General features: G+C 39.0%; 1 protein-coding gene across 4 annotated transcripts in view; it reads left to right on the top strand.

Annotated features, from left to right (window-relative positions):
- The window catches only part of DDC (dopa decarboxylase), a 113,437-nt gene that overhangs the window by 34,399 nt on the left and 61,620 nt on the right, over positions 1-17,418 (top strand). For all 4 annotated transcript variants that reach the window (XM_077119308.1, XM_077119296.1, XM_077119307.1 and 1 more), the window contains one exon: positions 736-870. In XM_077119308.1, coding sequence (XP_076975423.1) covers positions 736-870 — 135 coding nt within the window. The remainder of the gene's footprint in view (positions 1-735; positions 871-17,418) is intronic.

Raw genomic sequence — 17,418 nt, 5'->3', positions numbered from 1 at the left:
TACTTACCAGCTAATGATTTGGGGCAAGTTGGGGCAAGTTATTTAATCTCTGTGAGCATCAATTTCTCCAACTGAAGACGGAAAAATTAAAAAAAAAAAAAAAAAAAAACACCACAGGATTATTTTGCAAAGTAGATGGGATGACATAGTGGGTTAATTTATATAATTTCATCCATCCAAATCTCAAAGGAGTAAATTTTTAGCCATAAAAATTCTTTATAAAATGCCAAAACATGGTGTCAACATTAGTAATTGACAGAAATCCCCTATAGCATCTTCTGAGCCTCAATGAAAGTCCACCATCATTTTTTAAACAAATACAAGTTTCTCCATCCACGTGTTTATGAACCCAGAGGTGGACTTGAACACTGGTGCCCTTGGCCCCCATCTCCTCCTTGGATGGAAATCTGATTAGAAACTTCTACACAAGGGAAGGAGGATTCCCTTAGAACAGCCTTCAAAGCTAATATCACAATAGCTGGTGCATGGTAAGTGCTCAGAACTGTTAACTATTAGTGCTACATGAAATGTGCAAAGATGATATGAAAAGAATAAGAGCTAAACAGGCAGTCACAGGGTTCCAGTTCTTCCTATGCAAAGGAGAGTGAAGTTTTTGCAATTGCAAATTCATCTTTTGAAAAAAAAGTGGAAATGAACTCATATGTCCTGAACCGTTTAGACCCTGATTTCTTTGCTGTGATTCAAAGCTCATTTGGGCCTCTCTCCTGTATTTAGGGAAGTGCCAGTGAAGCCACCCTGGTGGCCCTGCTGGCTGCCCGCACCAAAGTGACACGTTGGCTGCAGGCAGCCTCCCCAGAGCTGAGCCCAGCTGCCATCATGGAGAAGCTGGTGGCCTACTCGTCAGACCAAGTGAGTGTTTTGGGGAGAGTGGAGGATGTAAGGTGTTAGCCAAAGGCTTAATGCTGTTTGGATTTTATGTTTTACGTTAAAGCAAAACAACACTCTGTAGCATCCTTACAAAATCAGGAACAGTCCTTCAGTTGTTGCTAAGATAGAGGCCTATATTAAACAGAAAGGGTGAACTCTCTTATGGGACATTAGTAGGTCAAGTGGTATAGAAAATAAATGTGCTAAAATAAATGTCATTACTGCAATGGACCCTGCTAAAGCTTATCGCAGAACTGACTTAATGATCAACATCATCTGGCCCATCTTTGGGGGTGGGGGTGGGGAGGAGTGGTTGTCCTGAAGAAAACTCTTCAAGAGAACTTGAAGAAATGGACTCAACTTCCAGCTCTCCTATTTTAAGTTTTGTGATCTCACACAAATCAAGCAAACTCCCTGAGCATCTGATTCTTTACCATCAGACAGGGATTAAGGTACCCATCACATGGTATAGCTGCTTGATCCAGCCAATGGCTATACCTAAGATATATATGGCTTTGTAAGTTTTGTGGAAAGAGCTCTGCGAACATGAGCATCTCATATGATTCCATTGATCAGCCCATTAAAAAAAAGTAAATAAAATAAAATAAAATAAAAGAGTTATGTAAGAAGGAAGTGGAGGAATGAAGATTTAGCAGCATGAGGGGAGTAACACCATCAGATGATCAAGAGGGCACAAAAATGTTTAAATTGCCCTGCCCATGGGCATTTGAGTTGACCAGAAATAGCTAATTGAGCTTTGCTGACATCTAAAAAATGTTCTTTTTTGTGGTGAAAGATAACATATATATATATATAAAGAAAAGAAAGAAAAAGCAATAATTTTCAAAGTATACTTCAACAAGTAGTTATAGGACAGATTTCAAAGTTTGTTTTGGGTTGCCATTCCACTGTTTCAGATTTTTTCTTCTAGCTACTCCAAAACACTGGAGGCAAAAAGAAAAAAATAGATATAGTGATTAAGCAGTCATACTCATTTGTTAAATCTTATTTTCTCTGTTACAACTCTTTCTCCTTTGATCCTTCTCTATAGGGATCCCAATCTACAGGGATCTTTAGGCAATGCCTGATCCAACTTTTTCATGTTGAGAAGGGTTGTTGACAGTAAAGGATAGGAGGATGTAATTAATAATCTTGGAGAGGCTGGTCCCTCTGGGTTTCAGGATTTATCTGGCCTAGGAACCCTCTGGAAATTATAGGTTCCAGGAAAACAAACCTACTGCATGAAGCTTTTATAGAACCTTTGAGCCCTAGGTGCTCTTTTTTTTTTTTCATCTTTAACTTGTTTATTTTCTTCCTTTTTTTGTGAAAAATAACATGTATACGAAAGAGCAATAAATTTCAAAGCACAACACAAAATTAGTTGTAGAACAGATTTCAGAGTTTGGTATGGGTTACAGTTCCACAATTTTAGTCCTTTACTTCTAGCTGCTCTAAAACACTGGAGACTAAAAGAAATATCAATATAATGATTCAACAGTCATATTCATTTGTTAAACCCTACCTTCTCTGTATAACTCTAATATCACCTTTGATCTTTCTGCCACTCTTTATGGGTATTTGGGCTATTCCCATTCTAACTTTTTCATGCTAGAAGGGGCTATCAATAATCTGGGACGGGGGATGGAACTAGTTGATTTCCTGGAGAGGCTGGCCCCTCTGCATTTCAGAACTTATCTGGTCCAAGCACCCATCTGGAGTTGGTAGTTTTCTGGAAAGTTACCGTAGTACATGAAACCCTTGTAGAATCTTATATAATGCCCTAGGTGTTCTTTAGGATTGGCAAGAAGGGTTTTGATTGTGGTTTGGCAAATTATGACAGATAGCAATGTCTAATTGAAGTATGTATAAGAATGACCTCCAGAGTAGTCTCTCGACTCTATTTGAACTCTCTCAGCCACTGATACCTTATTTGTTATACTTCTTTCCACCCATTTGGTCAGGATAGCATTACTGATCTCATGGTGCCAGGGTAAGGTCCATCCTTGGTAGTTATCTCCCATGCTGCAATGGAGACATTTACCCCTGGATGTCATGTCCCATGTAGAGGGGAAGGCAAAGATTTCACTTGCAGAATTGAGCTTAGAAAGAGAAAGGCCACATCTGAGCAAAAATAGAGGTCCTCCAGAAGTAACTCTTAGGCATACCTATAGGTAGGCTCAGCTTCTCTGCTACATATCTAAGCTTCACAAGAGCAAGCCTCAAGATTAAGGGCTTGGCCTATTCACTTGGATATCCCTCATGTTTGACACAGTATCAGGGGTTTCCCCAGTGGTAAAATTTAATAGTTCCATATTTTTTCTCCTGGGAATCGCACTCAGATCTCCAGCATGGCAGGTGAGAACTCTGCCTGCTGAGCCACCGTGGCCCATCCTCTAGGTGCTCTTAAGAGTTAACAGGAATGATGTTGGTTGCGGTTTAGCAAACCATGGTATTTAGCACTATCTAACCGAAGCTATAAAAGTAGCCTCCAGAATAGCATTTTTACTCTATTTGATCTCTTTTAGCCACTGGTGCCTGATTTTATTATACTTATTTCCCCATTTTGTTCAGGAAGGCATTGTTATTCCAGGGTGCCAGAGCCAAACTTATCCCTGGAAGTCATGTCTCATGTTGTCAGGGAAACTTTCATCCCTGAATATCATGTTCTTTAGGTGAGAGGGTAATGATTTTCCTTGCAGGCCTGGGTTTAGAGAGGGAGAGAGGCCACATCTGAGAAACAAAAGAGGAATCCTAGAAGCAAGTGTCAGGCCTCATTATAGGCCGCCTCAGCTTCTCCACTACAGAAGTACGTTTCATAAAGGCAAGCCTCAAAATCAAGTGGTTGAGAGGATATCTGGGGTTTCCCAGATGTGAAAGTTCAATAGTTCTTTTTTCTTTGGACCCTTAAGGGACCCTACCAATGCTTTTTTTTTTCCTACTAATACTTTTTAATTATTAACCTACAATAGTCTGAGATGTACCCAGGTATTATATTAAGCTATACAGAATTACAAGTCCTCATTCCCATTCTGGACTCCAGGTGTTTGGATTATGTAAATGAATTATCCAGACATATTGATTTAGATTGAGTGCTACAAAAAATTTAGACACAATAAACCTCTGCTTTTGGTCTCATACAGTTAGTGAAGGTCTGGAGTACACACACTATTATCTTTTACCCTGTGTATTAGCTAGGGTTCTCTACAGAATCAGAATCAGCAGGAAATAGCTGTAGATATAAAATTAATAAAAATGTCTCATGTAACCGTGGGAATGTAGAGTCCAAAATCTGTAGGGCAGGCTGTGAAACTGACAATTCCGATGAAGCATCTGGATGAACTCCACAGGAGAGGCTCGCTGGCTGAAGCAGGAAGAGAGACCGTCTCTTCTGAATCCTCCTTAAAAGCCTTCCAGTGATTAGATTAAACATCATCCCTTGCAGAAGGCACTCCCCTTGGCTGATTACAAATGCAATGAGCTGTGGATGCAGCCGATGTGATCATGATTTAATTCTATGAAATGTCCTCATAGCAACAAACAGGCCAGAACTTGTCCAACTAGACAAATGGGTACCACCACCTGGCCAAGTTTACAAATGAACCTGACCATGACACCCTGTATTCTGATTTACCTTAGTCCCAGCCAGTTTGACTTTGTTTTTATCTCTAACTGAGGCCTGATCTCTTTTTCAGTTACTTTAGCTGTTATTGTATATAGCTATGCTAGCTTTCAGGGCTGCAGCACTCCATTTCTGGGTCATAGGTGTCACTGAGTTACTCAAAGTTCCAGGGAAATACCTGCTGATACACATATAGCTCAGTGTCTCAGAATCTAGAAATACACTTACAACTTCAGACTAAGCGTCACTGCTGTAAGGGCATACAATCGAGGCTCCAATTTTCTTATAAGTATTTTTTTAAATATTATTTTATGTGTGTATTTTCTTTTTTCTTTTTTTTTTGTATACTATATAACGGGGTCACATTTCGTTATTTTTCAATGTAAGTCCTGTTATTGCAGCACCATTTCGTTGAATTTTTGTTTGTTTGGTTGGTTTTATTTTGCTTGTTGTTGTTTTTTTTTTTTTGGCATGGACCTGGAATTGAACCCGGGTCTCCCACATGGCGGGCAAGAATTCTACCTCTGAACTATCCTTGCATGCCTTCTTATAAGTATTTTCTGAAAGAGACCTTAGCATATTTGTTATTTTGTTTCTGGCTTATTTTCCACAACACGTTATCCCCAAAATTTATTCAGTTCACTGCGTGCCCCTCAACATCCTTTCTCTTTGTAGTCACACCATATTCCCATCATATAAATTTACCACAGTTTGCCATTCTGCTTCTCCGTCATTGTACCCTTCAGCTCCCATCATTTGTTGGGACCTCTTCATCTTTTTGACAAGGTCTCTTGAGATACAGAAGCACTTGATCGTAAAGAGTTCCCAATTATCTGTTTTTTCTTTCACTGCCTTCGCTTTATGTATAAAGTTTAAGAAGCTACCTCCTATTACTAGATCTTGTAGATGTATCCCTGCATTTTCTTCTAGATGTTTTATAGTACTGGGTCTTTGTTTTAATTCATTTTGAACCAATTTTTATATAGGGTGTAAGGTAGGGGTCCTCTTTCCATCTTTTGGCTACTGATATTGAATTCTCCCATGCCCATTTATTGATAAGACTATTCTGGCCAAGTTCAGTGGATTTGGGGGCCTTATCAAAGATCAATTGTCCATAGATTTGGTGGTCTGTCTCCACAGTCTTGATTCAGTTCCATTGATCAGTACTTCTTTGGGCTGACACATGCTGTCAATATCATATTCCTTTATAATATTGAGGGTATTTCCTTAGATTCCTATCTTTTGGAATATTTTTGTCAGGAAAGAATGCTGAATTTTGTCAAATACTTTTTCAGTGTCAATCAGTATGTTCATGTGATTTTTTTTATCTTTCGATTTCTAATGTGCTGTATTACACTGATGGATTTCTTTGTATTGAACCACCCTTGCATTCCTGGTATGAACCCCCTTTGGTTGTGGTGTATAATTTTTTTAATGTGTCGTGGGATTCGATTTGCCAGTATTTTGTTGAGAATTTTTGCATCTATGTTCATTAGGGAGATTGGTCTTTAGTTTTCCCTTCTTGTAGTGTCTTTTTATCTGGTTTTGGTATTAAAGTGATGGTAGCTTCATAAAATGAGTTAGGCAGTGTTCCTTTTTCCTCAATTTTTGGAAAGTTTTATCAGGATTGATGTTAGTTCTTTATAATGTTTGATAAAATTGCCCTGTAAAGCTGTCTGGTCTTCGGCTTTTCTTTGTTAGAAGATTTTTAATGACTGATTATATCTCATGACTTGTAATTGATCTGTTGAGGTCTATTTTTTTCTTGAGTCCGTATAGTTAGTTCATGTGTTTCTAAGTATTTGTCCATTTGATCTAAGTTGTCTAGTTTGTTGACATATAGTTATTCATAGTATTCTCTTATGACCTTTTAAATTTCTTCAGGATCCATGATAATGATCCCCCTATCTTTTCTGATTTTGAGGGCTCTCTTTTTTTTCTTTGTCAATGTAGCTGAGTCCATCAATTTTATTGATTTTCTCAAAGAACCAACTTTTGGTTTGGTTGATTTTTTCTAATGTTTTTTTTTCTCCACCTCATTTATTTCTGCTTTATTCATTGCTATTTTTCTTCCTTTATTTGCTTTGGGGTTATTTGCTGTTCTTTATGTAATTTCTCAAGATGAAATGTTAAGTTCTCATTTTTGCTCATTTTTTTAATTTAGTATAGACATTTAGGTCAATAAATTTCCTTTCAGTATTCCCTTTGCTGCATCCCATAAGTTCTGATATGTGTATTCTGATTATCATTTGTCCCCTATATTTACCGATTTCTCTAGTAATTTTTTCTTTGACCCACTGATGATTTAACAGTGTGTTGTTTATTTGTGAAAGCTCCAGTTCTTCAGTGATTATTAATTTACAACTTCATTCTGTTGCGGTCAGAGAAAGTGCTTTGGATAATTTTAATCTTATTAAATGTATAAAGATTATTTTGTGTCCCAGCATATGACCTATCCTGGAGAGCATTGCATATGCAATACAGAAGAATGTGTAACCTGGTGTTTTGGGGCATAACAATCCATATATATCTATTAGGTCTAATTCATTTATTGCATTGTTTAGGTTCTCTATTTCCTTGTTGATCCTCTGTCTGGTTGTTCTATCTGTAGAGGAGAGTGGTGTATTGAAGTCTTCCACTATTGTTGTTGAAATGTCTAGAGCTCTCTTCAGTTTTGCCAATGTTTGCCTCGGGTAGTTTGGAGCTCCTTGACTGGGAGTGTGCTGGCTTGAAAGGATTATACACCCTAGAAAAGCCATGTTTTATTCTTGATCCACCTTGTGGAGCCAGTGGTTTCTTTTAATCTCTAGTAGTACCATAGACTGGAAGCTTGATTAGATCATCTCCACAGAAATGTGACACACCTAATTTTGGATATTAACCTTTGATTAGAGGGAGATGTGACTACTCATTCCAGGTAGGTCTTGATTACTTTATTGGAATTATTTAAAAGCTGAAACAGTTTGGAGAGCCACAAGAATCACAGAGCCCACACAGCCAGAGACCTTTGGAGATGAAGAAGAAAATGGTAGGCTAATGAAACAAGAAGCCTGGAGAGAAAGCTAGCAGATGTCACCATGTTAGCCATGTGCCTTTCCAGTTGAGACAGAAACCCTGAACTTCATCAGCGTTCTTGAACCAAGGTATCCCCCTAGATGCTTAATTTGGAAATTTTCACAGCCATAGAATTGTAGCTTGAAACTTATTAAATTCCCCCCTTTAAAAGCTGTGCCATTTCTGGTATATTGCATTCCAGAAGCTAGCAAACTAGAACAGATTTTGGTACCAGAGAAGTGGGGTGCTGCTATGGTTTGCAAATACCAAATGTTTTGGAACAGCTTTTTAAATGGGTAAGGGGAAGATCTGCAGAGTTGTGAGGAGCTCAATAGAGAAGGCTTAGAATGCTTTGAAGAGATTGTTGGTAGAAATGTGGACTCTAAAAATATCTCTGACAAGGCTCTAGGCATAATTGGATGCATATTATTGCAAACTGGAAGGAAGGCAATCCTTGTTTTAAAATGGCAGATAGTCTGGCAAATTGACTAGTGGCTTTGGCTGGAAGGCAGATTTTAAAAGCCATGAACTTGGATATTTAGCAGAAGAGATTTCCAAGTTAAATGTGGAAAGTGCAGCTTGGTTTTTCCTTGCAGCTTATAGCAAAATGTGACAGGAAAGAGATAAGCTGAGAACTGAACTCTTGGGTACAAAGAAACCAGAAGTTGATATTCTAGAAAATTCTGGGCTTCTAGGAAGGGAGACCCTAGAGAATGGTACCCCACGTGAGAATTTAACCAAATGTGGAACCAGTCAGCATTTCAGAAAAAGTCAGGATTGGAGATAGAGTTACCAGGAAGGATTTGTGGAAACTCCTTCAGTCTGATGGGTACAATCCTTGCATGCTGTATAGAAAGCCAACAAGAATGCTATGGGACCTGTATAGATGGAAACACTGCCAGTCTCAACTGGGGGGGCTCAGAAAAGGGAAAAAATAAAGCTAAAATGTCTTCAGAGACAGAACCATGGAGATAGGGGTCTGAGGTCAGGAGAGTAGACCCACTCAAGTACTTGGAAAGGGTGAGTTTACCCCCAAGGCAGAGGATGGGCTTTCCACCTCATTACAGTGAAAGAGCTGTTCCACCTGTCATGGTCAATGACAATGCTATGAGAACATTTCACAGAATTAAATCATGAGCATGTCGGCTGCATCCACAGCTGATTCCATTTTTAATCAGCCAAGAGGAGTATCTTCTGCAATGAGTGACATTTGATCTAATCAGTGGAAGACTTTTAAGGAGGATTCAGAAGAGACAGCTTCTCTTCTCTTTCTGCTTTGGCTGGCAAGCCTCTCCTGTGGATTTCGTCCAGACCCACCCTCCATCAGAGTCATCTTTTCTATGGATTTTGGACTCTCTGTTCCCATGGTTACATGAGACTCCTTTATAAATTTTATATTTGTGAATATTTCCTGTTGATTCTGTTTCTCTAGAGAACCCTAACTAATATACCACCTCAGGTCTTTGAGAGGGTGGAGCACATTTCTTGGGAATTGGGGACAGCCTGGCTCCCTCCATATGGAGGGGTTGAGCATGAGCCCCAGAGATAGCAGAGAGCCCAGGTATGGCCCTGATGCTTGGAGACGGTGGAGCCTAGAAAAAGTTGTCTCCCCATTGTTCCCCTAGGTTGCATTTGGAGAGAGGTGGGCCACTATATAGGCCCTTGGAAAGGGTGGGACTGCTACTTTCCAAAGCCCTGAAGATAAATGACTTTCAGACTTTGAAATCTAATGGAGTTTGCCCTCCAGGTTTCTGAAACTGTTCAAGTCTTCCTTCTAATTTCTCCCTGCAGAAATAAAAATATGTAATCTATGACTGTTTCTCCTTTGTATATGGCAGCAAATAACTTGTTCTGAGTTTTACAGGTCCAGAGCCAGAGGAGAATTTCGCCTTAGGATTGTCCATGCCTGTAACTAACTTCAAAGAGATTTTGTACTGTTTCTAACTTTATATTGCATTTGTATTATTACTGAAGTGGTTTAAAGCTTTCTGATATTGTGATGGAATGAATATATTTTATAAATGGGAAAAACATGTCTTTTTTAGGGTCCAGAGGATGGAATGTGCTGGTTTGAAAGGATTATGTACCCTAGAAAAGACATGTTTTAATCCATTTTGTAGAGACAGCCATTTCTTTTAATACCTATTCAGCACTGTAGTTTGGAAACTTAATTAGATTATCTCCATGGAAATGTGACACACCCAATTGTGGGTATTAACTTTTGGTTAAAGGGAGATGTAACTCCACCCGTTCCAGGTGGGTTGTGATTACTTTACTGGAATCCTTTAAAAGAGGAAGCATTTTGGAGAAAGCAACAGAGAGCCATGAGAACCACAAGAGACCATGCAGTCAGAGACCTTTGGAGATGAAGGAATACATCTCTGGGGGAGCTTCATGAAACAAGAAGCCTGGAGAGAAAAATAGCAGACGTTGCCATATTTGCCATGTACCTTTCCAATTGAGAGAAAACCCTGGACTTCATTGACCTTCTTGAACCAAGGTATCGCCTAGATGCCTTGATTTGGACATTCTTATAGAATTGCTTTAATTTGGACATTTTCACAGCCACAAAACTATAAACTTGCAAGTTATTACTTCCTCCTTTCAAAAGCCATTCCGTTTCTGGTATCTCACATTCTGGCAGTTAGCAAACTAGAAGAGGGAACATAAACATTTTAGATTGTTATTTCCTCTTGGTAAATTGTTCCTTTTACTAATATGTAGTATCCCTATTTCCCTCTTATGATTTCTTACATTTAAAGTCTATTTAATCTGATACTAGTATAGCTACTTCTGCTTTCTTTTTGTTACTGCATGCATAAAACATCTTTTTCCATCCTTTCACTTTCAACTTATTTATGTCCTTGGCTCTAAGAGACGTCTATTGTAAATAGCATGTAGAATGATTATATTTTTAATCCATTCTTCCAATATCCTTTTTTTCTTTCATATGATCATTCCATTCTTATTATATAGTCAATAACTCACAATATCATCACATAGTTGTGTATTCATCATCATGATAATTTCTTAGAACATTTGTATTAATTCAGAAAAAGAAATAAAAAGAAAACAGAAAAAAATTCATGCATACCATACCCCTTATCCCTCCCTTTCATTGATCACTAGCATTTCAGTCTTCTAAATTTATTTTAACATTTGTTCCCCTATTATTTATTTATTTTTAATCCATATATTTTACTCATCTGTCAATAAGGTAGATAAAAGGAGCATCACACACAAGATTCTCATATTCACACAGTCACATTGTGAAAGCTATGTCATTATACAATCATCTTCAAGAAACATGGCTACTGGAACACAGCTATACATTTTCAGGCAGTTCCCTCCAACCTCTCCATTACACCTTAACTAAACAGGTGATATTTATTTAATGAGTAAGAATAACCTCCAGGATAACCTCTCAACTCTGTTGGAATCTCTCAGCCATTGATTCTTTATTTTGTCTCATTTCACTCTTCCCCCTTTTGGTAACGAAGGTTTTCTCAATCTCTGATGCTGAATCCCAGCTCATTCTAGGATTTCTGTCCCATGTTGCTAGAAAGGTCCACACCCCTGGAAGTCATGTCCCACATAGAGAAGGGGAAGGCAGTGAGTTTGTCATGTTGGCTGAGAAAGAGAGGCCACATCTGAGCAGCAGAAGAGGTTCTCTTGAGGGTGACTCTTAGGCCTAATTTTAAGTAGGCTTAGCCTGTCCTTTGCGGAGTTAAGTTTCATTTGACTAGTGCATTTCCTAATATAACACATGCAGACAGCTTAATTGAACACCATAGTACTTGGAACCTTGAGTAGAACATAAAATTTTGTAGGTTTGTCCAGAGTGATGCTCCGATAAATCCCAGAGTATTTGAACAGTGAATAAAAAAGTATTTGCAACGTCCCCTTTGGGGAATGGTGAGAAAGGGGAAAAATTCAACTTCCCCAACTGGAAAATTCTTGATATTCTCACAAGCAGTGGGGACAACCAAAGCAATAGGCTGAGCCCCCAATCTTCAGCTCCATTTACCCAATATTTCCATCTCCTATTGGTAGAAATTACCCTATTTCTATCTCCTGTTGGTAACAGAAATTCTCCAAGTTCATTCACTAATGTCAGTTCATATCAGTGAGACCATACAGTATTTGTCCTTTTGTTTCTGGCTAATCTCACTTAGCATAATGTCCTTAAGGTCCATCCATGTTGTTACATACTTCATAACTTTATTCTGTCTCACAGCTGCATAATATTTCATCATATATATATATATATATATATATATATATATATGTATGTGTGTGTATATATATATGTGTATATATATGTATATATATACATGTATATATATATCACAGCTTGTTTAGCCACTCCTCTGTTGATGGACATTTTGGCTGTTTCCATTACTTTGCAATTGTAAATAATGCTGCTGTAAACAATAGTGTGCAACTGTCCATTTGTATCCTTGCCCTCATGTCCTCTAAGTAGGTACCTAGCAATAGTGTTGCTGGGTCATATGGCAGTTCTATACTTAGCTTCCTGAGGAACCGCCAAACTACCTTCCACAGCAGTTGTACCTTTTGTCATTCCAACCAACAGTGGATAAGTGTGCCTCTTTCTCCGCATCCTCTCCAGCACTTGTTGTTTTCTGTTTTATTGATAAGGGTCATTCTGGTGGGTGTGAGATGATATCTCATTGTGGTTTTGATTTGCATTTCCCTAATAACCAGGGAAGTTGAGCATCTTTTCATGTGCCTTTTGGCCATTTGTATTTCCTCTTCTGAGAAGTGTCTGTACATGTCTTTTGCCGATTTTGAAATTGGGTTGTCTGTCTTTTTGTTGTTAAGTTGAACAACTCTTTATATATTCTGGATACTAGACCTTTATCTGATATATTGTTTCCAAATATTGTCTCCCATTGTATAGGCTGTCTTTTTACTTTCTTGACGAAGTTCTTTGATGCACAAAAGTGTTTAATTTTGAGGAGTTCCCATTTATTTATTTATTTCTTCAGTGCTCGTGCTTTGGGTGTAAGGTCTAGGAAACTGCCTCCTATTTTAAGATTTATAAGATATTTCCCTACATTTTCTTCTAAAATTTTTATGGTCTTAGAGCTAATGTTTAGGTCTTTGACCCATTTTGAGTTAATTTTTTTATAGGGTGTAAGATAGGGATCCTCTTCCATTCTTTTGCATGTGGATATCCAGTTCTCTAGGCACCATTTACTGAGAGACTGTTCTGTCCCAGATAGTTGGCGTGACTGCCTTATCAAAGATCAATTGTTCATAGATGAGATGGTCTATATCTGAACACTCAATTTGATTCCATTGGTCAGTATATCTATCTTTATGCCAGTACCATGCTGTTTTGACCACTGTAGCTTCATACTACACCTTGAAGTCAGGTAGCGTGAGACCTCTGACTTCATTTTTCTTTCTCAGGATATTTTTAGCCTTACAGGGCACCTGACCTTCCAGATAAATTTGGTTATTGGTTTTTCTATTTCTGAAAAGTAAGTTTTGGGGATTTGAATTGGTATTGCATTGAATCTGTAAATCACTTTAGGTAGAATTGACATCTTAACTATATTTAGTCTTCCAATCCATGAACATGGTATGCCCTTCCATTTATTTAGGTCTTCTGTGATTTCTTTTAACAATTTCTTGTAGTTTTCTCTATATAGGTCTTTTGTCTCTTTAGTTAAATTTATTCCTAAATATTTTATTCCTTTGGTTGCAATTGTAAATGGATTCTTTTTCATGATTACCCCCTCAAATTGTTCATTACTAGTGTATAGAAACACTACAGATTTTTGAGTGTTGATCTTGTAACCTGCCACTTTGTTGTACTCATTTATTAGCTCTAGTAGTTTTGCTGTGGATTTTTCAGGGTTTTTGACATATAGTATCATATCATCTGCAAACAGTGAGAGTTTTACTTCTTCCTTTCCAATTTTGATGCCTTGTATTTCTTTTTCTTGTCTAATTGCTCTGGCTAAAACTCCCAACACAATGTTGAATAACAGTGGTGATAGTGGACATTCTTGTCTTGTTCCTGATCTTAGGGGAAAGTTTTCAGTTTTTCCCTGTTGAGGATGATGTGAGTTTTTCATATATTCCCTTTATCATGTTAAGGAAGTTCCCTTCTATTCCTTTGAACTGTTTTCAACAAGAAAGGATGTTGAATTTTGTTAAATGCCTTTTCTGAATATTCTTTTTTTAAACTTTCTTATATTGTAAAGTACAATATATATACAAAGCAAAGAAAGAAAAAAGCAATAGTTTTCAAAGTACTCTTCAACAAGTGGCTACAGGACAGATCCCAGAGTTTGTCATGGGCTACCATATGATCCTCTCATATTTTTCCTTCTAGCTACTCCAGAATAAAGAGGCTGGAGGGCTGAAATGCTTTTTTATCATCACAATCGACTTTTTTTCCTTCTTTTTTTTTGGGTAAAAATAATATATATACAAAACAGCAATAAATTCCAAAGCATAGCACCACAATTAGTTGTGGAACATATTTCGGACTTTGACATGGCTTACAATTTCAAAATTTTAGGTTTTTACTTCTAGCTGCTCTAAAATACTGGAAACTAAAAGAAATATTGTTTAATGATTCAGCATTCATATTCATTTCTTAAGTCCTTTCTTCTGTGTATAATTCCACCATCACCTTTGATCTTTCCATCCCTCTCTTTAGGGGTATGTGCTGGTTTGAAAGGGAAGTATGCCCTGTAAGAAAAGCCATGTTTTAATATAAATCCCATTTCATAAAGGTAGAATAATCCTATTCAATACTGTGTATTTGAAACTGTAATCAGATCATGTCCCTGGATGATGTGATTTAGTCAAGAGTGGTTGTTAAACTGGATTAGGGGATGACATGTCTCCACCCATTTGAGTAGGTCATGATTGGTTTGTTGGAGTCCTATAAAAGAGGAAATATTTTGGAGAATGAGAGACTCAGAGAGAGCAGAGAATGCTGCAGCACCACAAAGCAGAGAGTCCATGAGCCAGCAACCTTTGGAGATGAAGAAGGGAAATGCCTCCTGGGGAGCTTCATGAAACCAGAAGCCAAGAGAGTAAGCTAGCAGATGACGCCGTGTCTGCCATGTGCCCTTCCAGCTGAGAGAGAAGCCCTGACTGCGTTCGCCATGTGCCTTTCCAGATGAGAGAGAAACCCTGAACTTCATTGGCTTTCTTGAGCCAAGGTATCTTTCCCCGGATGCCTTTGATTGGACATTTCTATAGACTTGTTTTAATTGGGACATTTTCTCAGCCTTAGATCTGTAAACTAGCAACTCATTAAATTCCCCTTTTTAAAAGCCATTCCGTTTCTGGTATATTGCATTCCAGCAGCTAGCAAACCAGAACAGATTTTGGTACTGAAGAGTGGGTTGTTGCTGCTGCAGTTCGCAAATACCAAATATGTTGGAACGGCTTTTTAAATGGATAAGGGGAAGATTTTGAAAGAGTTGTGAGAAGCTTGATAGAGAAGGCCTAGAATGCTTTGAAGAGACTGTTGGTAGAAATGTGGACTCTAAAGACACTTCTGATGAGGCCTTAGACAGAAATGAGGTCCGTGTTATTGTAGACTGGAAGCAAAGTGAGCCTTGTTTTAAAATGGCAGATAATCTGGCAAAATTGACTAGTGGCTTTGGCTGGAAGGCAGATTATAAAAGCCATGAACTTGGATATTTAGCAGAAGAGATCTCCAAATTAAATGTCGAAAGTGCAGCCTGGTTTCTCCTTGCAGCTTATAGTGAAATGCGACAGGAGAGAGATAAGCTGAAAAGTGAACTCTTGGGTACAAAGAAATCAGAAATTGATGTCCTAGAAAATTCTGGGCTTCCAGGAAAGGAGACCCCAGAGAATAGAGCCCTGTGTGAGGATTTAACCAAATGTGAAACCAGTCAGACATTTCAGAGAAAGCCAGGATCGGACATGGAGTTATCCAGGAAAGATTTGTGGAAACTCCTTATGTCTGATGGGCATGATCCAACACTACTGCATAGAAAGCCAACGAGAGTGCTGTGGGACCTGTATAAACAGAGCCGCTGCCAGTCTGGACTGAGGGGTTCAGAGAAGGGACACATTGGAGGAAAAGTAACTTCAGAGGCAAAACCATGGAGACTGAGGTCTGAAGTCAAGAAGCCTCAGGCCAGGAGAGCGGACCCACCCAAGCCCATGGAGAGGGTAAGTTTGCTCCAAAGGCAGAGAATGGGTCTTCCACCTTGTTGCAGTGGAAGAGTCATGTCACCTCAGGCCTTGGAGAAGGTGAAGCACATTCCTTGGGGTTTGGGGAGAGCCTGGCTGCCACCACATGGAGGGGTTAAGCTTGTGCCCCGGAGATGGCAGAGAGCCCGGGTGTGGCCCCGATGCTTGGAGAGGGTGGAGCCGAGAAAAGGGTGGTCTCCCCCAAATCCCCCAAGGTTGCATTTGGAGAGAGGCAGGCCTCTGCGTAGGTCTTTGGAAAAGGTGGGACTGTCACTTTCTAAAGCCCTGAGGATAAATGACTCTCAGACTTTGAAATCTAATGGACTTTGCCCTGCAGGTTTTCAAATGGGTCCGGTGACCCCTGTGTTCCTTCCTCCCTATGGAAATGTGTGTATGTATCCTATAAATGTTCCTCCTTTATATGTTGGCAGCAAATAACTTGCTAGGAGTTTTCAAAGGTCCAGAGCAAATGGAGAGAATTTTGCCTTAGGACAGACCATGCCTGTAACTGACTTGATGAGATTTTATACTGTCTTTAATTTTATACTTCATTTGTATTGCTACTGAATGGTTTAAGGATTTCTAATATTGTTATGAAATTAATGTATTTTGTATATGGGAAAAACATGTCTTTTTAGGGGCCAGAGGGTGGAATGTGCTGGTTTGAAAGGGAAGTATGCCCCCTAAGAAAAGCCATGTTTTAATATAAATCCCATTTCATAAAGGTAGAATAATCCTATTCAATACTGTGTATTTGAAACTGTAATCAGATCATGTCCCTGGATGATGTGATTTAGTCAAGAGTGGTTGTTAAACTGGATTAGGGGATGACATGTCTCCACCCATTTGAGTAGGTCATGATTGGTTTGTTGGAGTCCTATAAAAGAGGAAATATTTTGGAGAATGAGAGACTCAGAGAGAGCAGAGAATGCTGCAGCACCACAAAGCAGAGAGTCCATGAGCCAGCAACCTTTGGAGATGAAGAAGGGAAATGCCTCCTGGGGAGCTTCATGAAACCAGAAGCCAAGAGAGTAAGCTAGCAGATGACGCCGTGTCTGTCATGTGCCCTTCCAGCTGAGAGAGAAGCCCTGACTGCGTTCGCCATGTGCCTTTCCAGATGAGAGAGAAACCCTGAACTTCATTGGCCTTCTTGAGCCAAGGTATCTTTCCCCGATGCCTTTGATTGGACATTTCTATAGACTTGTTTTAATTGGAACATTTTCTCGGCCTTAGATCTGTAAACTAGCAACTCATTAAATTCCCCTTTTTAAAAGCCATTCCATTTCTGGTATATTGCATTCCAGCAGCTAGCAAACCAGAACAGGGTGTTTTCACTATGGCAATTCTAAATTTTTGGTATTGGAAGGGTCTGTCACTGATACGGGGTATGGAGATGGAACTCTCTGATATTCTGGAGAGGCTGGGCTAGGTGTCAGGACTTATCTGGACCAGGGACCCATCTGGAGATAGTAGGTTTCTGGAAAGTTACTCTAGTGCCTGGAACCCTTGTGGAATTTTATAAATTGCCCTAGGTGTTCTTTAGGATTGGCTGGAATGGTCCTGGTTGGGGGTTGACAGGTTATGATAGGTAGCAAGGTCTAACTGAAGCTTGTATGAGAGTAACCTCCAGAGTAGCCTCTCAA

Source organism: Tamandua tetradactyla, chromosome 1, assembly GCF_023851605.1.
Source record: "Tamandua tetradactyla isolate mTamTet1 chromosome 1, mTamTet1.pri, whole genome shotgun sequence".
Lineage (NCBI taxonomy): Eukaryota > Metazoa > Chordata > Mammalia > Pilosa > Myrmecophagidae > Tamandua > Tamandua tetradactyla.
This window is presented reverse-complemented; position numbering and strand designations above follow the sequence as displayed.